General features: G+C 43.7%; 1 protein-coding gene across 2 annotated transcripts in view; it reads left to right on the top strand.

The window, feature by feature from the left end:
- NID1 (nidogen 1) overlaps positions 1-24,092 on the top strand; it is a 201,589-nt gene that overhangs the window by 49,466 nt on the left and 128,031 nt on the right. For both annotated transcript variants that reach the window (XM_029594103.1, XM_029594102.1), the window contains exons 4-5: positions 928-1,400; positions 4,569-4,718. In XM_029594103.1, coding sequence (XP_029449963.1) covers positions 928-1,400; positions 4,569-4,718 — 623 coding nt within the window. The remainder of the gene's footprint in view (positions 1-927; positions 1,401-4,568; positions 4,719-24,092) is intronic.

Here is a 24,092-nt window from a genome sequence, read left to right as displayed (position 1 = left end):
CATTAATCTTGACCTTGGGATTTAGGTCCCCATATGAGATATATATACACAGTTTGTGAAACTCAGACAACAGTTCATCTTTGCAAACGCTACAAGTTACATCCACTTTATCCTGTCAGAGGTCTTCTTCATGTCAAGTGATAATAGTAGGAGAGGTGTCCCATTGTCCATCTAGTGGTTAAGGTGGAATTCCTTCCAGATATTCACCAGAGATTTAACCCATCTGGTCTGGGTGTATCAGGTTAGGTAAGAGGTCCTTTAGCCTCTTGGAAAGGATTTTATCCAAATGTTTTGCATCTCTATTACCCAGATGAGGAGGGGGCCAAACACATGTAGAAGACATTTATTGAACTCTAATGTATTTGCATTCTTTTTGATGCTTGAGGTTGCTCTGGCAAATAAAAAAGAACAGATGTAAATAAGGAGAGACCATCACCTTAGCACTTAAAGGCTTCAAAGCCTTTTTACATATCTGGACTGATGAACAGTAATTGTTGATGTTCCTCCTATTCTTATGCAAATGGTATCTCTGAGACTAGTCTCATGGTACTCTGATCAGTATTTGCAGCTATGTGGCTTACATTTTTTTCAAACCAATCCACAGGCAATTGGGCCATCATATAATTCTTCTAAGCGCAGGCATCTAACAGTGCTGGGGTTGCTTGTAAACAATATGTAAAATTAGGTAATAAAACAATTTTAATTAAATTAATTCAACACCCCCCCCACACACACACACACACGCACACACAAATGATAGTGATAGATTTTCCCAATTACCTACATTTCTGTTTTTCTCTGAACAATTGTTGTGTATCTCTAATAACTATAATGCCAAGATATCAAAACTGATTCTCTGCCCTAATTAATGAGAAACTTCTGTTGATGTAGATATTCATTAATTTAGCATTTTTATTCTCCTTTTAGGAGCAGCAATTCTGGTAAGCAAGGAGTTTGGGTCTTTGACATTGGTAGCTCATCTAACAAAGTTTTGGCTGCCCAGATTGACAGCACGTTTGAGGAAGACACTGAGGGTGTAGACCAACCCAGTACGCATTCTGACAGTGTGTATAATGAAGAATATCAAATTGTGGCAACTCCTTCCCCTGATGCAATAGATGAAGGCCAGCAAGAAATAGCATTTGAAGTTGCCAGCAACAAGGAAGACCAACAGTATGTTGTCCATCATAATCCTCAACCAGATGCAGCAGGAGAATCGCAATATAATGTTCATCATCGCACAACTTTAACAGATTTATCCCCTGAGGATCCCCACATTGATCAAGACAAAAACCTAACTCCTTTGGGAATCCAGCCTGGCCCATTTCAAGTCCCGCAGTTCCCCCAGCAGAATCCTCAAGTTGTAGTTGTGGATGAAGAATTTGATAACACTGGAATTGGTAAGATCAATTAAATTGCAGAGCATAAAGGGTCCTAAAAGATTTGCCAAATCATTGGTTACTTTATGTTGGTATCAATAAAAATCCATTTCCCTACCGATCTACTTTTTATCTAAATATAGAGCCCTTGGACTCACTTGTAAAGCAGTGTAGACTTGATCTGATGGGTAGAGCAAAATGATGCAAATCATTTTTTTAGCCTAATTTCCTATAGGAAAACTGGCCTTATAAAGTTGTACCTATGGGTCACTAAGTTCCATCCATTTCCAAGTGTACTTTTCTCCCTGTTCTGCCTTCCCTCCTCACCCAACAATATTGAACAATTAATCAAACATTTTGTTTTCAAATTTGTGCCACAGTTAGCCCTTTAATGACCTTTGGCTTACACTTTTCATGTGCCCTTGATGCACTGGCACTTAGAATCGCTTTCTCGTAGGGAAAAAGGCCAGTACAGTTGAAATGTTAGGAAGGTCTGAGCGCTTTGTGGTGTCATCAAACATTTTTATAGCTGTCTGGCTGACAAAAAAGTATTTTTAAAGCTGCCTTGCCATTGGTTAGTACCTGTGGTTACCAACTGATTACTTCTTGCTTAGGCCTAGATTAGTAAGACGAGATATGGTAATAATGCGAGGCAAACAGCACGCAGCTTCCTCTTCTAGTGCTGGAAGCTTAAATGGCGGGTAGTTTATGCTTCCACCTCTGCTTCAGGCAGTCAGAGCTCTGGTTTGCTGGGAGCGGGTCAGTTGAGACCTGGCTACTGGCGGGGGTGGTTTGTTTTTTTTATTATCGGGGAGTGGGATGAGGGGATCTGGAGGGTTGGAGGTGCTAGGACAAGCCTATTGGAACTGTGGGTAGGTGGGAGGGAGTGGGGGAATGAAGCTGGAGTAATACCAGCTTTGAAACGGGAATGGGGGACAGCGATCTGCTGACTGCAGCAATTTAAATATTTCAGGAGGGGGGTGCACTGCCCGACAGGCCATAGGTGAAATTTGGGGAATGTGGAAGAAATAGAGCTACAGGCCCATTAACTTTTTTTTTAACTTGGCTTTCAGCACTACTTAACCAGATAACTTGCTACTTAAACGGATATCTTTAAAAGATATCTGGCCTCACAAGGCCAGATTATATCCAATATTCGGCTAAGTTATCCAGATATCTCAGCCCCTCCCTGGAACACCCCTGAAACGCTCTTTTTTTATACGGCTAAATTTATAGCCAGATAAGTAGTTATCTAGCTATAATTTAGCTGGATAAGTGGCTCAATATACCACATTTTGTAAAGCTCCCCCCAGTGTCTAGTGTTCCCCATCCCCCAACCCCCAAAAATAATATCCTGGTGCTCTGGGGAGGCACGTGGACCTCACCCCTGCCTCCTCACCTCCTGTACCTCGAAAGGGTGTCTCAGTAGCCAAGTGGGGGCCCAGGGCATCCCCAGGCCCAGCCAGCACAATTTTTCAAAATAGCTCAGACCTGACCTTGCCCCTGTCACGTGATAGGGGCAAGGTCAAGTTTGCACCATTTTGAAAAATGGTGCTGACTGGGCCTAGAGCTGGGAGGTGCCCCGGGGTCCTAGTTGACTATCGAAGAAACCTTTGAAGTATATGTGGGTTAGGGGCCGGGGGTCCACCTGCCCCCACTCCAGACCTCCAGGGTGCTATATTTTGGGGTTGGGATGGGGACACTAGCCCCCAGGGATTTTATAATATTTGGAAGGAGGTAGAGATGGGCCAGAAGGTGGGGGCTATCCTGTGTCAATGGGGCTTTATGGCTTTGAAGGAGAAGAGAGATAGGGAAAGGGCCATCAACATATCCTGTGTCAATGGGGCTTTATGGCTTTGAAGGAGAAGAGAGATAGGGAAAGGGCCATCAACATACATGTGGCATGTTTGATTATCATTTTGGGGGGGCCAGTGCTACCTTGGTAGACAGTGGGCAGGGGTTACCATTGACCTCCGGGGTGATTTTTCTTCTCTGGGGGAAGGACATTTTTCAGGTTGCTGGCTCTTTTAAGTGATGGTAGCCCTGGCTGTGGTGGGTTGGCTTCATGCAAGAAGGACCTCTCCCAGGGTGCTATTTTTTTTTTTTTTTGTCTCACATTTTTTGCCACGATAAAAAAAACAAATCTCGCCACGGTAATGCCGTGATAATTTGTTGGTGAGAGGATCAAATATCATGGGATCCCCCCTGTGATATTTGGCCCCTCCTGTGATAAACTATCGCAGCTTACTAAATCTCCCTCTTAGTTTCCTAATGTTTAATGATTAGACAGAAGTTCACGTTGAGCCCAACTTTCAAAACTGACCTTTGTACGCAATTTACACCTGTAAGTGAGCCTGCAAAGATTTATACTAGTATTTTATAAACTGTGTGACAGAAGCTCCACAGTTTATAAAATACCATATACGTCGGCCTCAAAGTATGCACATATGTTTCAGTAATCATGTATATTTGTAATGCAGGAACATACCTGCTTTCTCTACTTATTTTATAAAATTACGAAGATATGTATTTTACATGCATAATAACTATAACAATGCATGCGTAGCAATCCAGGATTAAATGGAGAGGCGTGTATTTTATAAAGTATACATATACTGTGCTTCTGGAATATTTTCTTGGGTGCGGACTTGGAATCACCAATTCACAAATACCTCCACCAGTTCACCCAGACTTTTACCAGTTCACTAGACCCGCCAGCACTTCACTGTGAACCCTAGCAGTTCAACCACGCCACCAACTCGGACACCACAGACAAAAGACAAAAGTGTGATTTCAGTTGTGTGAGTCAGCAAGTGTAAAAGTTACGGACAGGTTCGATGACGTATGCATATATACCACGTTCAGAATAGCAACTTGTGTGTGTATTTGAAACCCCCATCCCATCCCAGAGAGGCCCTAAGTTGCCTCTTTTTTTTTTTCCCCTGTTAACACTTATGAGCGATACTGCAAATACGCGCTTACACTCAATGTTTATGAAGTAGCATATACGCACGTACGTGCTGCTTACGCACGTGTATGCTAATTGTATGTGCGCAACCCCCGCGTAACTCTTTGAAAAGTACCTCCATAACGAACATTATCCTAACCATGTGCAAAGTTCTGTACCAAACAAAGAAAGCAGGCTGCATGAAATATTTACATTTGTCCTTCTTGGCCCCTCTTTTTCAGTATTCCACTACAACACGGGCAACCAGCAGACCTGTGCTTCCAACCGCCATCGGTGCTCCGTATATGCTGTGTGCAGAGACTACTCAACCGGATTTTGTTGCCGATGTCTGCCCGGTTATTATGGGAACGGACGGCAGTGCGTGGAAGAAGGTAAGCTTCATTTTCCCTGTTAAGTCGAGAGTTACCAACTTTTGTTTCAAGCATATGCATGGTTTTCATTATTGTAACCTGATAAACAGATGTGCATCACCTTAACAAGCAGTGAAAACAGCTTTGTTCTGGTCACCAGCGTTGCAGGCCTGCACGCTGTAGTTCCCATCGTAAACCCTGCGTGAAACAGAGTTGGATCAGTCACTTTGCTCAGACTGTTCATAGAAATAGGAGTGGATATTGCGGACAGTAAAGTCCTTGTTAATTCTTGGAAAGGATACTCCTGGGACGGCCAAGATTGCTGCGCCAAAATGTAAAATTTAATTTATCAAGATACAGATCTCTTCGTACAGCAGCCACCTTCAGTAATCATGCAGGGGGTCTTTCCTGTTTGTAAAAATCTTTTCTCTCTTTCTTTGTCTATGACAACATTTAAATGAAAAGAACATCAACAGAGAATGAAAGCAACATTTGGTATACTTTTGGCTCACATGTTAGTAAGATGATATTAAGAGCGATCAAGAATCAAAGTTTTGTGGGTAGTCCATAAAATAATTTTCTCTTTCAAGGCTTTTCTCCTTTTTCTCCAGTTCTCATTCTCTCTCACCCTTACTCCTGTGTGTGAGAGGAAGCCCCATAGCTCCCTCTGGGCTGCATTCTTTGTGCTCGATTAGTCTTGTAATGAAAGCAGTCCTGGACTTTTTTTTTTTTATTTTGACCTGTCTGTAATCTTTTACTTCTTTTGGACTTTCAGCTCAATGGGAATCAACTTCTGTCAGAGCTGTAAAACCATAGGACTTCAATCTGAAATACTAGGACTCCCCCCTCCTGCCCCCCTCCGTTTTAAAGTACCCATCCCCTGCCTGCAGCTCCTAGCCAACTTCCCTCTTGGAACCTGTCCTGCAGGCACTGCTTTTCGGTAATGCCTGGGTTGCAACTGACTCTCCCCCCCTTCTGGCCTGTTAACACTGCCTCCACTGCATTTCCCAGCCTTGGCCTACCAGGCTCGAGAACTGAACCCATGTCTCTTTCTCTCTCTCTTTCCTCTCCCCATCCCCCCAGCACTGCCACTGAGTCATTGCGCTGGTCCCAAAGCTGGGCATAAAAACACACCCTCAGGGCTGGTAACATGGGGACTGGAAAATTCCGTGCATTTGTGTGCCATCATTTTGCAGCAGTAAAGATAATGCAGATAGGATTGGTTCACCTTACTGAGATGTTTTTTGTTGAGCCTCTGCTGTCTCACTTGCTGCAATTTATATAATTTTGCTACTACACCATAGTTGTAATCAATTAATCTTTGTAGAGTTGCACATTGTGGTCCAAATACTTTAAATTCTTTAAAAAAAATTATTTTATTTTTGTAGTTTCTGTGCACAAAATACCAATGAAAGAGAACAATGAGCAACAAATCCCTAAATCTCTCTCCAGTTACACAACCATGCAACATGAGATAACCCAGCTCCACTAAACACTCAGCCATTCAAGGACCCAGGATATCCCATCACTGTCCCGGCTGCCATATGGCCAAGTCTTCCGTTATGTTAGGACCTACTGACGCCTTTCCTTAGGACATCACATGACTGCCCAGAATGAAACTTATTTAAGAAGTCAAGCAGCCAAAGAATTGAAACTAATGCAATGCACAATTAAATATCTATAAACAAAAGAAGACTGGGAAATTTGGGTTTATCTTTTAACGTTTCCCCCATATAGCCAACCATGCCAATGTCAAGTTTCCTTTCATCTACTATGATCACTACTTAGAACGATAATACAACCTCCCAGCTGATCCAAAAATTGATAAGGTTGAAATGCTCTCTGTGGGGGTGTACGGCGCCACATATCCTTTTATAATAAGAACGTCTTCTTTTCTCCTCAAACTTTCTGTGGCAGTTTAGGTTAGAGGTCTCATTCCCAGCTGTCTTTTATCCTCTGCTGGAGCTAACAGTAATCAGCACCAAGTCAACTGGCTCCTGTCATGGCCCCAGCAGGGAAGTGGTGCTGCTTAGGAGGGAACAATGTTTCTGGCACGCAATCATTTTCCAAAAGAAGAAAACTCTTTTCTCCCACAAACGGGGCCAATGCAATACTGTGCGCTGTGGCCAGCGCACGGCTTAATGCGCGTTTGGATGCGCGTCCACAACCTCCGATGCAATTCAGGAATTAGCGTGTCCAAAACGCGCGTCCAGTCGAGCACATAGCTAGCAGCGCTCATCACATGTAAATTCCCTGTAGATGAGGCTATTAGCTAATCTTCACGATTCAAAAACATTTCCCGATTGGCCATTGCATTGCGGCAAATTTTGCGCCAGCCTGGGGCTGGCATAAAGGTAATGCTGCACTCAAGGGCTCTCTGGGAAAAGAAAATTTCCCACTTCCTGTGTAGGTGGAACCACTGAAAGCAGATTGAAGAAAAAAAAAAAAAAAGTCTTGAAAAAAAAATTCTGGGCGCCCAAATCTGGTGCATAAGATAGATGGTCCAGGCCATCTATCCTGTACGGGTGACCAGGGAAAATGGACGCTCGTATTGAATGTTTGTTTTCTCAGCCTGCACTGACAGCCACCTCTCTTGTGCACCCAAAGCCAAGGAGGCACTAGGGATGTACAGTTTTGCCTAGCACCTCCTTTTTAGCGTGACCCCTCATTTAAATAATGCATCACGCTCCCAGGAGAGGTGGCTGGGCGCATGTTAGGAGAACGGGTGTTCAATCATTAGCGCCTGTTTTACGTGACCTGATATTGCATCAGCCTGAAAGAGTGCACAGTTACGTTTAGTGCTACAAAGCACCACTTCAACTTCAGTAACTAAGTAAAATACTGCTGTAAGCAGTATTTGCATCCTTTTCCAAGCTTAAGAGCAGAGGCCTAAACCTGATTTCCTTTTTGCTGTGAATGAGCACTTACCACTCTCACTGAATTGGGAGTAACTAATAGAAATAATTGAAATTTTGTAAGCATTCTTCCGAGATTCCTTGAATAAGTAGAGAGGAGTGGTAGGTAACCACTCACTAAATCCACCTTTCCTTTTCTAAGCTGGCCAATGTTGATAGCCAGGTTCTAGATATGTGCCTTTGTTTTTATGTTATCTAGGAAATAAAACTTTATTGAAAACTGCCAGTCCTTTCAAATATAACAGGGAAGTTTTCCAAATTTGGTAACAGTGAGGTCCCAGGTTTAGTTGTTTACAGCAGTGATCCCCCAACCCTGAATATGCATGAGAGGAAATTTGCATGTTATGGAGGCAGTGCATGCAAATTTTCTCTCATGCATATTCATTGTGGATATCCTGAAAACCTGACTGACTGGTGGGCCCCCAGGCCAGGGTTGGGGACCACTGGTTTAGAGTATATGTCTTTCATCACTGAAAGTTAATGTCTGTATCCAATCCCCATAATCTGGAGTATTATCTAACCTTTTTTCTGCATGGAATTTTATGTTCTAAAACCAACAACTCACAGTGCCAAAGGAACCTCAAATTATTTGATTCACAAAATGAATACAAGAGGGATTTAACATTTAGCAATATGTTATAATTTGATGTCTGTAATGAACCTTACTATTAAGAACTAGTAGATTTAATTAACCTTTTATACAAACTAAGTCTCTGTGGTGATGATGATGTTGCAATCTGGGGCATGTTTATGTAAACCGTTATGATGGCGAAACCTAATGACGGTGTACAAAACACCTTAAATAAATAAAATAAAAATAAATTAAACCAGCAACAATGTTCAGCTTTTCCTGTTTATTTAGGCTCCGACATTTGGCAAAAAAAACAAAGGAAAGATGTCCTAACAAAACAGGTAGTTTTATTTTTTAGGAAATGATATAAAGTTGGAGGGTGGAAGACTTGGAGAAAATGTGAGGAAATACTACTTTGCTGAAGGGTGATGGATGCCTGCAGTAGTCTACTAGCAGATGTAGAAATAACCAAAACTATGGCCAAATCTTAATTCCTCTACGTCCTGCCAGACCAGTCATCGCCAGCGGGATTTTCCCCTCCTACCAGTAAATGGAGGCACTGTGCCAGATTCCTTTCAGTCGTCACCTTCCTACATAGGCTGGTGCAGCAGGACCGTAATCAGTAGTCTCTGCCTCCAGCAGATGGTAGGAGTGGTGCAGCAGGGAAATCGAAGGAGTAGCTAGGGGCAGCAACTTTTGCTCTGATTGATTTCTCCCAGGGAAGCCAGGTCCGGTTCGGGGAGTATTAGAATGAAAGCCTTCCTTAGGACTAATCTTCCCTTCCCCAGGACATTCAGGAGAGATGATCTCCTGGATTCTCTGTTGCATAGAAGCTAGGAGTAAAAAAAAAAAAAAGAGAAACAAAGTTTGCTGCTGCAGTGCAGCAGAAAGTCAAGTTAGTAGGAGGCATTTACCTGGAGACCCGGCCCAGACACGCAGCACCAGCTGCCCCAGAAGCAGCAGGGGATAGGAAGTGTGTGAAGTGTGGGGCATGCCACATCCCCAGTGTGGTGGGCTCATTTTGTAAACATTGTGATGGCTCAGAGAAGGGGGATGTGGGGGAGGAGGCAGATGATCCCAGCCCCGTGGAGCAGTACAATTTTCCCTTCGCCGCATTCCCGGCTGTTTTTGAGCAGAGAGACATGGCAGATAGGCAATTGATAGCATCAGAAGCAGCAGGAGTGCAGAAGGGGGAGGAGGAATTTTCCTCAGAGTTCATCCTAGCTTCCCAAACTTGTCCTGGAGAACCACAGCCAATCGAGTTTTCAGGATATCCACAATGGATATGCAGGAGATAAATTTGCATATCCCGAGTCTCCATGATTTGCAAATGTATCTCATGCATATTCATTGGATATCCTAAAAACCCATCTGGCTGTGGGGGTCCCTAGGACAGGTTTGGGAAGCCCTGGCATAAGCGCCTATTGCCAGATGAAGAGAAGCTCAGCTCCCGAGGAGCACACCAGTAAGGAGTGACTGGAATGGCCAATGGAGAAGAGGCCCAGAAGATTTACAAAGAGAAGACTTCCTCAGAGGAGGAAAAGGGGGTCCCGGATAGATTTACAAAGAGAAGATTTCCTCAGAGGAGGAAAAAGAGTCTTTGCAGGAAGATTTATCGGAAGAGAGTGAGAGAAAACCCAAAGGCCTCAGGACGACGCCACTCTGAGGCTGTTCAGAGTAGAAGAACTTGGGGCTTTAGTAGCAAAGGTCACTCAGGTATTAAACATAGAAACAAGATGGCAGAAGAAAACCATATGGCCCATGTAGTCTGCCCATCCATCCAATTAATTTAAATTTATAATTCCCATCACCTTCTTAGACATCCCCTGTATTTATCCCATGCTTTCTTGAATTCAGATACAGTTTTTGTCTCCACCACTTCCACTGGGAGGCTGTTCCGCATATTTACCACCCTCTCTGTAAAGAAATATTTCCTAAGATTACTCTTGAGTCAACCCCATTTCAACCTCATCATATGACCCCTTGTTCTAGAGCCTCCTGTGCATGAAAACCTGTAAGATATTTGAATGTATGATGTCTTGCCTTTCCTCTAGGGCAGAGGCAGGCGTAACTCCGTCAAATAAGGTTGCGCGCGCCGACCCCGGATTTTATAACATGCGTGCGGTAGCGTACACATGTTATAAAATCGGGCGTACATTTGTGCGCGCCGGGTAGCGCGCACAAATATACCCTGCGCACGCTCCTTTAAAAATCTGGCCCTGTGGATATTCTGAAAATCCAACTGGTTCTGGTGATCACCAAGACAGGTTTGAGAAGCCCTGGTATAAAATCATTTAAAAAAGGGAGGCAAAAGCCCATAGGGACATGGCTTTGGGACTGCTTTCCAACATAGATTTGTAGAAAGGATGTGTGTGGGTTCGGTGTGTGGCTGTGGGGAGGGGGACGGGCGTTTGCGGGGAATGAGCGTGTGGGTGTATGAGGATTTTATAGGTGGGGTGCTGTGTGAGGGATATCTGTGTGTGGGTGGTGGAGATGTGCGTTTGGAGATGTGAGGTATACAGGATTGTAATTTGTAAGATTTCTGGAGGGATGGAAGTGTAAGATATGTGTTGTAGTAGGTAGATGGAAGGGATTTCTGGAGGAGTTTTGTGTATGGGGGATGTAGGGAGTATGATTATGTATAGCTAGCAGATGTGTGGACGCAGAGTGTGAGGATGTATGAGTGGCTTTGTGTGGGGATTGTATGTAAATTGGATGTGTGCTTAAGGGTGTGCATGAGGATGTCTAGGGGGTATGGGTATGTATGTAACTGGATGTGTGCAGGTGCAGTGTGTGTGTGTGTTGGGGATGGATGTGTATGGGGGAGAGGATTTTGTGGGAGGGTAATGTGTGTGTAAGGGCAGTTAGGTGTAGGGTTTTTGGGAGTATGGCTGTATATATGTAGATGGAGGGTGTGGTTGTGAAATATGTGTCTGTGGGTGAATTGAGAAGCTAAGACATTTTTTCTGTCTTTAGGGGTGGTATGGGTGTAGATAGGTGGGAGTGTTTGTTTTCGTGTGTAATGGGTGAATGTGAGGGTGTGTGTGTGGTTTTGTGTGTGAAGTGAGTATGGGGGTCAGTAGGTGTGTGGTTTGGAAATGCCTTTTTGTGCTATCCTTTTGCCAGTTATTCTCCCTGGCTCTGTTTTTCTCTGTCTGTGTTGATCTGTGACAAAGTGTTGGGTGTTTGGAGGAGTGGCGGAAAGATGGAAGCTTTTGGAATGGAGCTCTGGTCAGCATTCTAAAAGTTCAAATGGTTTCTAACAGTTTCTCATAGAAAGCAATGGATATTTTTTGGGAGGTTTGGTACTCTGGAAATACTGATTTGATATTCCTGGTTTTTGAACTCATGTGAGAATCACATTTTCTTCCTGAATGCCAAATTTAGTGAATGTCCATCCCTTTTTGGAGAGTTATTGTGCCTACAGACAGGCAGATGGACAGACATCCATCACTTTTACATAATTTATTCCAACATTCCATAAGTTGGAAAGCATAAAAAGAGAGGTTTCACTCCAGTGAGGAGAATAGTAACGTAGTAGATGTGGCAGATATGGACCAGTTTGTTCAGTTTCCCCTGCCTACAGCACAGTGCTTGCCAGATTCCAGAGAGAGCAGCAAACTATGGCTCCTGGCAAAGGAATGTTGCTGCGGTGGAGGATGACCTAAGGGGAAAGGGGGGAGAGGAACCATGGCAGTTGCAATGGAGGACTCTTAATGCTGTAGCCCCAGTAGAAACTTGTTCCAATTGAGTTGGAAATCTAAAGGAACAGGAAGCAAATGCCGGCACCCACATTAACAAAAAGGACAACGGGTCATGCCGTCCTCGTGGCCTCGCAAAACAAAAGTTTTTTTTTCCCCTGTTCATTCTTCTATATGGCTGTAACTTATTTTGCAATAAATGGTGTGCACTATTTATTGTGGTTACAGTCCATTAATCTTCTTTCCAAGTCCACTGTGTTCATTCACAAGGAGTAGAATGATGCCTGGATGGGATTGTGATGAGGATGCGTACAGCAGCGCTGTGATTTACTTAAGGCTCATGGCGATGGAAGTGGCTATTCTTTAAATGTAAAAACTTCCTTGTGCATTCATCTATGTTAAGTGTTCACACAGAGTTAATGCAGAGTAATGGGATAAAAATATGAATCTGCTGCATTGCATACAAATGCTTGCAAACGTACATTTAACAGACAAAAAATAGCACTCCCCAGATGTCTCTGTTTGAGAAAAATCTTTGAATGGCAAATACAGGGGCAAATGTAGTAAACAGAGTTTAAAGCAGCTGATTTGAATGCAGATGTTATTTCTAGCAAAACCCTGTTTTAAACACCCCGCATTGTAACCTGGGCTTAAATCTAGGGTTTTGCAGGAGATGATGATCCTGCCCCTGGAGGCTAATGCAAAAATTAAATGTAATGGCCCTTCCAGGCTCATTACCAGTTAGACCCTGGGTTACTCCATAACTAGCAAAATTGGGTGTAATGAGTGAGGGAGCTGGAATCGCCATCCTTTTTGAGAGGATTTATAAGTAGCTCTCTCCTGAGAGCTCTGGGGACAGTGTAGTTGATTTTTTTTAACTTATAGGAGTTGGGAGCCTTTTCCTGAGTTTGGATTTTTGGGCCTTTCTCTTGTAGGCTCTGGCAAAACCCTGCCTGGAGTGAGAGTTTGGTTGGGGATCTGCCCTGCTTATCTACTCCCTGGAGGAAAGGGTTATATCCCATGTTGTGTTAGGCTTTCTGCAAAGACTTTAATTTGTAAGAAGCCTGATGAGAAGCCTGTGTACAACTTGGAGGGGAAGGTACAGGTGATCGTCTCTCTAGTAGTCCCAGGCTAAGGAAGATCTGCCTTTCTCCACCATCAGTGAGGACTGAGGTCTGGCAGTGACCCGAAAACAGGACCTTCTAGTGTTATGTTTTCATTTTTGGGGAAGAAGAATTAATTTGAGAAGATCAGAGAGGAAGTTTTGGCTACGCCTCTTCCTACACTAGGAGGGATCTTCTGAAGCTGTTTGTTCCTGAGAAGATCTCTCCCTAAGGGTACCTTACCCACCAGGGAATTCCACTTAGTGAAGCCCTGGAGGGTGGAGGTTTCTATGGCCCTAGTGACTGAGACCCATGCTCAGATGGAGGGAAAGGACTGTAATTCAATATGCTGTGTTGATGAAGACTGAGTTTATTGTGCCATATTTCATCTGATTACCCATCAGTAAAAGCTTTATTTTTTTGAACCCTCAGTCAGTGGCACTTACAGCATACACAATGAAAAGGGAAAAGAAAGCCACAAAAAGTCACCCCTGACACTCTGAAACAATCTTTCCCCCCAGCAAAAAAGAATCCAGACCCTGGAAGGGAAAGAGACTGTGCATAAGAGAGATATCCTGAGTGTTTCCAGCCCCAAAGAGACATTGAATTCTTTTATGGCTCCATCAGTGGTTAGCAGCTACTCAAAGATGGGGTTTACATTAACTAAACCTCTGAGAGTTGTGCATTACCAGTGGGTTAACACAAATCATAGATACGTAATGTGATTAGAATTAACTTCCTTTTAATATTAATGAGCTGATACATGGCTCGATTTTCTTTCTTTCTTTCCTGTGTCAAATATTTGATCCCTCAAATTTAAAAGCACACCTTGAAATCTATGATATATCAATGTTAAAGTAAGAATTCTCATTGAATAATGATTTGAAGCAAACTATTGCCATTTATTGAAAGCAGCCTTTTTAAAGCTGAGAGAGGATTATTCTTTCCAGACCCCAGATGTTTGCAGCTTTGGAAGTTAAAGCAAAACAAAAATATTTAAAAAATGTACTTGATACCATCTCTGGGATTAGCATCCATTCTAGCCGACTCATTTAGCAGCTGTTACTCTGCATCCTTGTCCTGGTAACCTGCTTAAGTGATTGCAGTGCTTTTAACCCACGTCAGACAGAGTTACACTGCGGAGATGGAAACGTTTTTGATTGGTTTGCCAAAAGCTTGCTAAGACTGATGTACTAATGGTATGTTCCCATTCTTGAAAGCTTATTGAAAGCTTTCAAGTGGGTAGTTGCTTTGCTCTCTAATGACCGAATTTTAAAATAGCCACGCATGCAAAAATCTTCACTTACGTTTGGGGCCGGGCCCTGCGCACCCTGCACGCATTTTCAAAAGGGCCCGGCCCCATGCGTAAGTGACGATACACGCACAATTGATGGGCAGTGAAAAGGGGGTGGGCCAGGGGGCGTGGTCTAGGCGGGGTGGGACGGAGGCCGGCCGGGACAGCAGCTATTAGCCGTTGTCCCGGGGAAATGCGCGCCAGTCAACTGTCAGCGCGCGCAAACTACTTCTGCTCCAGGGGAACAGTAGGTAGTAAAAGCAAAAAAATATATCTTTCTGGGATGGGTTAAGGAGGTGAGGAGGAGAAGGGAAGAGGGAGGGGGTTGGGAAGTTCCCTCTCAGTCCGCTCCTTAATTGGAGCGGACTGAGAGGCAATGGGGGAAGGCCAAATTTCGTCACCCCATGTAATCTACTAAAATCCCCCACCCCTGTGCGCGCCGCCCGCACATGCGCGCGTGGATTTTAAAATCCGTGCATGTGCACGCGGCCCACGGATTTTATAACATCCGCTTTCCGGCGTGCGCATGTTATAAAATCTACGCGCGCACCTCTTAAAATCTACCCCTAACTGTACAGTCCTGCTGCATTAAAAGTGCAGCGCATAGTTATAGGAGCTTTGTCTTGAAAAGAGATTTGGAATTATGATTGAGGAGATTAAGTATAGGCCAGTGCAGTAGTACTGGTTAGACTATGGTATCTGGTTTCTTGTGACATCCATAAATGTGTAGTTAAAACGAGGAGTTTTCAGATCAGATGCCTTAACATCAAGATGCTCTTTGCAAGTGTATTTTGCATAATTGCATATGTTTAATGGACTTAAATTCTAAACCCAGAAGGTTTGCTTCTTTACATGTAGGTAACGGTGAGCCAGTTGATATAGTATATTTGGATTTTCCGAAGGCGTTTGACAAACTCCTCAGGAAATTAAAAAGTCATGGGATAGGAGGGCAGTGTTCTATTATGAATTTGGAATTGGATAAAAAGCCGGAAACAGAGAGTAGGATTATGGTCAGTTTTCCAAATGCAGGAAGGTTGTTAATGGAGTGCCCCAGGGGTCTGTACTGGAACCTGTGCTATTTAATATATTCATAAATGATCTGGAAAAGGGAACAACAAGTGAGTTGATCAGTTTTGCAAATAGTACAAATGTATTCAAAGTTGTTGGAGCAGATTGTGAGGAATACAGAAGGATTTTGTGAAATTAGGAGACTGGGCATCTGAAACAGATAAAATTTACTGTGGAAAAGTGCAACATGATGAACCCGGGAAGAATAATTCCAACTACAGGTACACCATGCTGGATTCTGTACTGGGAGTTACCACCCAGGAAAAGGGCATTGGAGTCTTTGTGGACAAAACATTAGAAATCTCAACTCAGTATGTAACTGTGGTCAAAAAAGCAAATAAGAATGATCTGAAAAGGAATGGAGAATAAAATAGAAAATATCATATTGCCTCTATATTGAGCCATGATGCGACAGCACCTTGAGTATTATATGCAATTCTGGTTGTCCCAAAAAAACATCGCAGAGCTAGAAAAGCTGCAGAGGAGAGCAATAAAAATGATAAAAAGGGATGGAATAGCTTCCCTATGCTGAGAGGTTACGCGGTCTAGGGATTGTCATTTTGAAAAAGAGGTGGCTGAGAGAGGACATGATAAAAGTATATAAAATCATGAGTAGAGTAGAACAGGTAAATAAAGGACATTTATTTACCCTTCCAATAATACTAAAACAAGAGGACACTCCATGAAACCAACAACGAGAACATTTAAAACAAATCATAGGAAGTACTTTTTCACTCAAGCTGGGGAATCTGTTATCAGAGGATGTGGTCAAGGTGACTAACTTAGTGGGGTTTGGAAATATTTCTGGAGGAACCGGAGTAGTCACTGAATCAAATTTCCCCAGTAGCAGAGATGTTATACTTTCAAAACACTGTCTGGGAATATGGAAACACACTATGGGGCGGATTTTAAAAGGCCTGCGCGCGCCGGCGCACCTAAAGCCCCGGGATGCGTGTAAGTCCCGGGGCTTTCGAAAAGGGGCGGGAGGGGGCGGGCCCGGGGGCGGGCCGCCGGCCCGGGGGTGTGGTCGAGGCCTCCGGACCAGCCCCCGGGACCGGAGGACGGAGCGGGGCTACCGGTCGGCGCGCACAAAGTTACGCCTGCTTTCAGCAGGCGTAACTTTGCCAACAAAGGTGGGGGGGGGGTTTAGATAGGGCCGGGGGGGTGGGTTAGGGAGGGGAAGGTAGGGGGAGGGCGAAGGAAAGTTCCCTCCGAGGCCGCTCCGAAATCGGAGCAACCTCGGAGGGAACAGGCAGCGCGCGCTGGGCTCGGCGCGCGCAGGTTGCACAAATGTGCACCCCCTTGTGCGCGCTGACCCCGGATTTTATAAGATACGCGCGGCTACGCGCGTATCTTATAAAATCCAGCGTACTTTTGTTCGCGCCTGGTGCGCGAACAAAAGTACGCGATCGCGTATTTTTTAAAGATCTACCCCTATATTTTTTGTGCAAAAGAAATTTTTAAAAATTACAACTAGAGACCAATGATTATATTACGGATCCAAAATCAGACAAATATATGGGTTCCAAGTATGATGGTCTCTGTTATTTTCCAGTGAAAATTCATAGGGCCCAATATTAAAAAAAATGTTTGTTAACCGAATAAGACTTCTTTGGTTAACTTAAATGGGATATACAGCGGCATAGCTCTCTACTTAGCTGGATAAGTTAAATCTGGCTAAATTAGACCATCTTTATCTGATTAATGTAACCGGTTAAGACCAAATATTGGCACTTATCCAGTTCAGTTAACAGGTAAAGTAGCACCACCCTGATCCACCCATTCCCTGCCCATTGACTATACGGTTAAGTGGCGGCTGTTGAACATAGCCAGATATTCAGCGGCTGCCACTTAGCCAGATAAGTCCTACTTATCCAGCTAAGAAGTATTTCAGTATTGGCCTTCTAGAGATTAGATTGTATACACAAGGTAGATTCTTTTAATAGAGGCTATTGATTATTATACTAGTGATGGTCCAATTTTTGATAGGAAAAGCCCATAAAACATTATTAGCCAGGGACACTAAAGAAAGCTATTGCAATCTCTGGGAGTGAGTAACAGGAATTGGATCTGCCAGGTATTTGCGTCCTGGATTGGCCACTGTTAGAGACTGAATGCTGTCTCTGTGGACTTTGGTCTGACCCAGCATGGTGTTTCTTATGTTCTAATTTAGATTGCAAAGTTTATTCAAGCTAATTAAAAAATAAATATTACAGAACATGTAAATGGAAACCTCTAGAAGAAAGGTAACCATCAAGATAATATCTTATATGGCGCTTTACATTTTTATTTAATTTATATTCTGCTTTTTGGAACTTCAAAGCGGATTACATTCAGGTACTTTATACTCGCTATCACCCCTTTCTCCCCCCAACAGGGCTAGGAGTTCAGGGATCTTGGAGCGACATGGGGCTCCAGGTCTAGCCTTGCCTTTTAAATAACTTGCATGCTGTTCAGGCTAAAAAAACAAAAGAGTAATGGACTCTGTGATGCTAGATCAAACTCTTGGAGGGAAATTTAAAATACAATTTGGCATGATTTTTTTAAATTTCATATCAGTTCATAGAAGTTTTGAGGTCAATATTTAGTAAGTCGGCGAGTGGCAAAAATATCCAGGGAGCAGCTTTCCCTGATATTCAGCAGGTCTTAAAGGGCACAAATCTTTCCTTAAATATACTCGGATAAAGTTATGCACATAACTTTATCCGGGTAGAGTTAAGACTGCTGTTTTTCCAACTGGACTCCTGGATGTAACTTTAGCTGGACAGCACGCAATATGGGATCGATTTTAAAATGGATGCGCCGATTTTATAACATGCACGCACATGTGTGGGCGGGTTCCTAATTCGCGCACACGGGGGGAGGGAATTTTTCAATTATGTGCGGTGACGCAATCGGCCTTTTTCCCAGTTCCCTGACCCTAACCCTCTCCTTCCTCCCTCTTCCCCTCTCCTCCCCGACCCCTAAACTAAACCTATCTATCCCCAATTTTTTTTTTTTTTTTAATTTTTTATTTATGATATTATTACACTTAACAATCAGAATAAACATGACTGAACAGGAAACAAAAAGTTAGCCTTTCTCCATGTTTCAATATTATAACAAACACAAAAAGTTCCATCCAAATTACCGGCTAACATCGTAGTTCTCAAGATAGGGGGATCCAATTCTCATGAGAGCTCATTCATAATATAACATTACAGAAGAAATAGTAGTTGGACTTACTACTTAATTAAATAGAACAATAGCTTACTGAGGTGAGGATACATCAGGAGGATTTATTTCTATATTGGGAATCACTCTATCTGATATAAATTTTACAAGTTGGGATGGAACATAAAATGTATAATTAACTTCTAGGTACCTTATATTACATTTACAAGGAAATTTCAGTTTAAATTTTGCTCCCATATTTAAAACCTGAGGTCTCATCAACAAAAATTGCTTCCTTCTCTCCTGTGTTTTCTTCGCTACGTCAGGAAAAATTTATTCCTTCATCTGAAGAAATAACTCTTTTATATTTCTGAAATACATTTTCATTACAAGATCCCTATCTGAATCCAACAGGAAGGAAACAATTAATGTTGCAGGTTGGGCCAAGTTAGTGTCCAACGTCTCCAGTAATTCTGAAATATTTAAGGGGGAAAGTATTCTAAATTCCTGGTCTTCAGCAGGTTTTTCCTTCCATGGTATCACATAATGAATTTTTGTTAATGGAGGCATTATCTGATCAGAAAATTTCAATATTTCTTGAGCGTATTTCACCCACATATCTCTTGCTGAGACCAATGGAACCTTTGGAAAGTTTATCAATCTCAGAGTTTTCCCCCGTGCTTGATTCTCCATATTCTCAAGCCTTTTATCTAGGATTTGGTTTTCTTTAATCAAATTTGTGTATAAATCTTTTAAATTTCCTATATTTTTTTGCACCGAGTCCATTACACCTTGTTGTTTAACTTTTTCTTCTTGCAGGGCTTTAACTTGCAAACCCAGATCTTCAACTTTAGTTACTACAGGGTTTAACTGGAGAAAAATATTTTCATTCAAAACTACTAGCGTTTCCCAAATTGTACTTAAAGTTATATCAGGAGGTCTCACCAATGGAATGAGATTTCTTCGTAATTTAACTTCTTTCTCCGAATTATTTCCTCCTGAAGTCATCCCCTCTCCTCGCGCTGTAAACCGCTCAGCTCCTCCGATAGCCTCGGGCTCTACCGCGGTGTCTGCTGTTAATTCTCCCCCCGTGCTTCCGGGGCTAGTGACCTCATCAGGTCGCCTCGGAGTCGACTCCCGATGGGCCTCCCTGACCTCTGCGGGGTTTGCTGGCGGTGTTCTAATCACCGGGGACAGTGAGGTCTCCAGGTCCCGGAGCGATTCTGTTGGAATAGGGCTCTCATGAACCAACTCCTGCGGGCGTCCTCCCGGCATGGTAAGTCCAGGCACCACATGTGCGTCCATCGGTCCGGTTTTGGGGGTTCCTGGGGGGATCTCTACCGAGTCCCTCTCCTTAGCCCTTCTTTTCCGGACCGAATGCGGCATTTTTCAAGGGGAAAAATTAGTTTCAAATCCACAATTGCAGAGCGACGCCTCTGTGGTGCTGCTACTCCGCCATCTTGGATCGCCAATTTTTTTTTTTAATATGTACTGCTCCTCCAGAGCAGAAATAAATGTGTGCCAGCCGGCTGCCGGCTGCCAGTGCACATTTCCCTGGGACAGCGTCTAATAGCGCTTCCTCGGCCTGCCACCCTGCCCCGATCCTTTCGTCAGGCCTGGCACTTGTGCACATATAGTGGGTTACATATGTGTCCAGGCCCTTTGAAAAATGCGCGTGGTCCACGCAGGGCCCGGCCACGCGCGTAACCCCCGATTTTTATGCGAGCGGGGCTTTTAAAATTTGGGTGTAAGTGCACTCATCAAGTAAAGTTTAGCCCTGCTCCTGGAATCCTTCATTGATGCCCCTTTTTGTGTGGATAATTTTTGCACACACAAAAAGTTGTGCGAATAAAATTTATGCAGTCTGAAGGGTTAATTTCAAAACTTGGGTTTTGTAATGCGTAATTTGAAAAGTTAGGTGCACGAAGGCTTTGAATATTGAACTTTTTTTTTTTTTTTTGTGAAATGGAGAATAGTTTCAGATTTTCAAAGCTTTTCAGAACTTTTGCTTTACAAAGTTGCATAATTTTTGTTCATTTATAAGACATGCATGAGGACTACATTACCAGTTCTCAATAGAATCTATCATCTCTACTGAATTATACTGCTGATGCAAGGCACTGTATTGTGTGTTGTGTTTCAGCAAATTGTATGTCAGTCCCAGAAAACTAGAAAATATATGGCTGCCTGAAGTGACAATGATATTGTAATTTGCAATTGGGTCAGTGATCCTTCACAGTTTCATCTCTAGTGATTGATTGATGATCAGGAAATGCAGTTTAACATGATGCTGGCCCCAAGAAAAATTGGATTTGTTATGTTCCAGTATATTTAACTGAGTTAAACTTCTGCTGTGGATATACTGAGCAAAATTCCATCATTTACAATTTTTAATTTCTAATGTGCTGAAAGCATTCAGTCTTCTTCACTCCTAAAGATTTTTGATGTTTTCAGGGCCCAATTAGTCTCTGTGATAGAAAGTGACAGGGTTGAGCAGTGTGTAGTAGAAAGGAGTAGCAAAACAGAAGCAGGACAGACCAGTCACCTTAGCTTAGAAATATTTATTTGCACGTATTCGTTCTGGCCGGATTTACGCGCGCAGGGCACTTGCGCGCCGGCGCGCCTGTTTTGCATAGGCCGCCGGTGCGCACACAGCCCCAGGATGCGCGTAAATCCCGGGGCTTCATAAAAGGGGTGGGGAGGGGGCGTGTCTGGAGCGTGTCCGGGGTCAGGGGCGGGACCGGGGGCGTGGTGCCGGCCCGGGGGCGTGGTCGAGGCCTCCGGACCAGCCCCCGGGTCAGGTGATGGCGCGCCAGCAGCCCGCTGGCACGTGCAGATTTACGCCTGCTTCCAGCAGGCGTAAATCTGCCAACAAAGGTAGGGGGGATTTAGATAGGGCCGGGGGGGTGGGTTAGGTAGGGGAATGGAGGGGAAGGTGCGGGGGGGGGGGGGTGGAAAGAAAGTTCCCTCCGAGGCCGCTACGATTTCGGAGCGGCCTTGGAGGGAACAGGCAGCGAGCGCAGGGCTCGGCGCGCGCAAGTTGCACAAATGTACACCCCCTTGCGTGCGCCGACCCCGGATTTTATAAGATACGCGCAGCTATGCTCGTATCTTATAAAATCCAGCATACTTTTGTTCGTGCCTGGTGCGCGAACATAAGTACGCGCTCGCGCAAAATTATAAAATCTACCCCTTAGAGAATAATAAATAATATTAATTATAAATAAGTAAATAATAAAATATACATACATTAAAAAACACAAATATTTAGAAAAAAGTTTACCTTATATAAAAATATATAAAAACAGGAATATTTGTACGCACATAAAAATTGTATACACACACATATATGTATATCTCAAAAGATGTTTTAAAATAATATATAAAAGGAGAGGAGGTAAAAATGCTGTACTTCTTTGTTAAAAATTTTTGGTCTGAATTAATTTTGCTAGATGCCAATTCTGATCTATTAAAAGGAAAGGAGCCTTGGGTAATTAATTCCATATATCCCGCCGCTAGAGGACCCGCCACCTGATCTTGAAGCAGTTTAAAAAATTCTGCCTTATAGCCATCCGGGCCCGGGGTCTTTAAGGGCCGAAGGCGCCTTATAACCAGGTGGACTTCGTCTTCGGTAATAGGGCCATTTAAACGTAGTTTCTGCTCTTCCGTTAAACTTGGAAGAGGTAACGTAGAGCAGAACCTCTCATAAATCTCATCGCTACCCCTTGCCAAAGTGTACAAATCTGTTTAAAAATGCCGAAAGAGTTTTAATATAGAAGGGGTATCCCTAACAAGCTCACCTGCGGGGTTGGTAAGCGCTGGGATATGGCAACAACCTCGAGCTGACTGTATGAGGTTGGCCATCATGCGGCCAACCTCATACAGTCTTACTCTACTTGTAGTAGAGTAAGCTTTTTTTCGCGCATTGATGCAATAGGGAATTTAAAGCCACCTGGACAGAACGATATTTATCTCTAGTTTGTGACGTTGCTATCACGTTCAGGTCCACCCGGGCTTTGTGTAATTGTTTGCTCAGCGCTAGTATCCGTTTATTAAGCATCTTTCGTCTATGGGACACATATGAGATTATTTCACCCCTAAGAACCGCCTTTGCCGTACACCAAAACAAAGCCGGTTGCAAAACGTGGGAATGATTGAGAGTTGCGTAGTCCTCCCATTTGGCCCTTAGGTGCTCCCAAAATTGTGTATCATTGGCCAGGAAATAGGGGTAACGCCAAAACCTTTTTCCAGGTTGCCCTCCTGGGACCTGAAAATCCACCCAAATTGGGGCGTGGTCCGAAACCACAATGTTGTCAATTACCGCGTCCTGGACCTGTGAGAATACACGATTACTGATTTTAAAAAAATCTAAACGTGAATGAGAAGCATGTGCGCGAGAGATATGAGTGAAATCCTGTTCTAGCGGATGAAGAATCCGCCACACATCTAACAGTTGTAGCTTATCCTCCAACATTCGGGGGCCCTGTCCCAGGCCCTGTCCACGCTGACACGAGGGGCAGGCATCTAATTCTCCGTCTCTGTATTAAAATCGCCACCAACAACCAGTGTATCAGTTAAAAAAGGAAGCAGGTGAGAGTAGAGATACCTGAAAAAATTGGGAGAATAAGTATTGGGAGCGTAAACATTACAAAACACTACAGTTTGGCAGTAAAGTTCAGTGATTAAAATAATAAAGTGCCCCTGGAGATCTGCTATTTCCTGCAGAATCTTCAATGGTAATCGCTTGTGAATTAAAATGGCTACCCCTGCTGACTTAGATGAAACTCCTGTCACTCTCACCTCCCCCACCCAATCCCGTTTTAGCTTCTCATGCTCAGGCGTGGTTAAGTGTGTTTCCTGAAGAAACGCCACTGATACCTGCTTCTTTTTCAGCAAAGCTAAAACTTTAGAGCGCTTAATAGGCGAATGTAAGCCGCAGACATTCCATGAAATCACTCGGGTGGGACTACTCAGAAATTAAACAACAAGAATTATACATAATGCGTGTGCCCCACTGTAGCTCAGTGAGAGCCCTCCCAGCTGAGGCTCCCACCCTCCTGTACCATGTCTCCCCCATCCTACAAGCAATCACGTAATCCATAGCCTAGCCCTCGCACTCACCCATTCATACTGCTACATATCCCCCCGAAGCCGTTACCCGAGGCAGGCGTTACCCGAGGCAGGCGTAACATGCGCGCACCGGCGCGCCATGTTCCGGTCCAGGGGCTGGTCCGGAGGCCGCGTCCACGCCCCCAGAACTCCCCTGGGCCGTAACCACGCCTGTGGCCCCACCCCTGGAACGCCCCCAATGATGCACCAGCCGCGACATGCCCCTGACATCCCCAGGAAAGGCCTGGGACTTACGCGCATCCCGGGGCTTGAGCGCGCCGCTGAGCACTCGGCACGCACAGGGGGTGGAAGGAGCAGCTTTTCGGGGGTTACGCACGTATCGGTATATAAAAACCTTTAAATAAATGTATGTATTTATTTATTTATTTATTTATTATCTTTTGTATACTGTCGTTAAGTTATTTACCATCACAACAGTTTACAAGAAAGCACATATAGTAACATTAAGTATATAAATCAA

The sequence above is a fragment of the Rhinatrema bivittatum genome, chromosome 3 (genome assembly GCF_901001135.1).
Source record: "Rhinatrema bivittatum chromosome 3, aRhiBiv1.1, whole genome shotgun sequence".
NCBI classification, from domain to species: domain Eukaryota; kingdom Metazoa; phylum Chordata; class Amphibia; order Gymnophiona; family Rhinatrematidae; genus Rhinatrema; species Rhinatrema bivittatum.
This window is presented reverse-complemented; position numbering and strand designations above follow the sequence as displayed.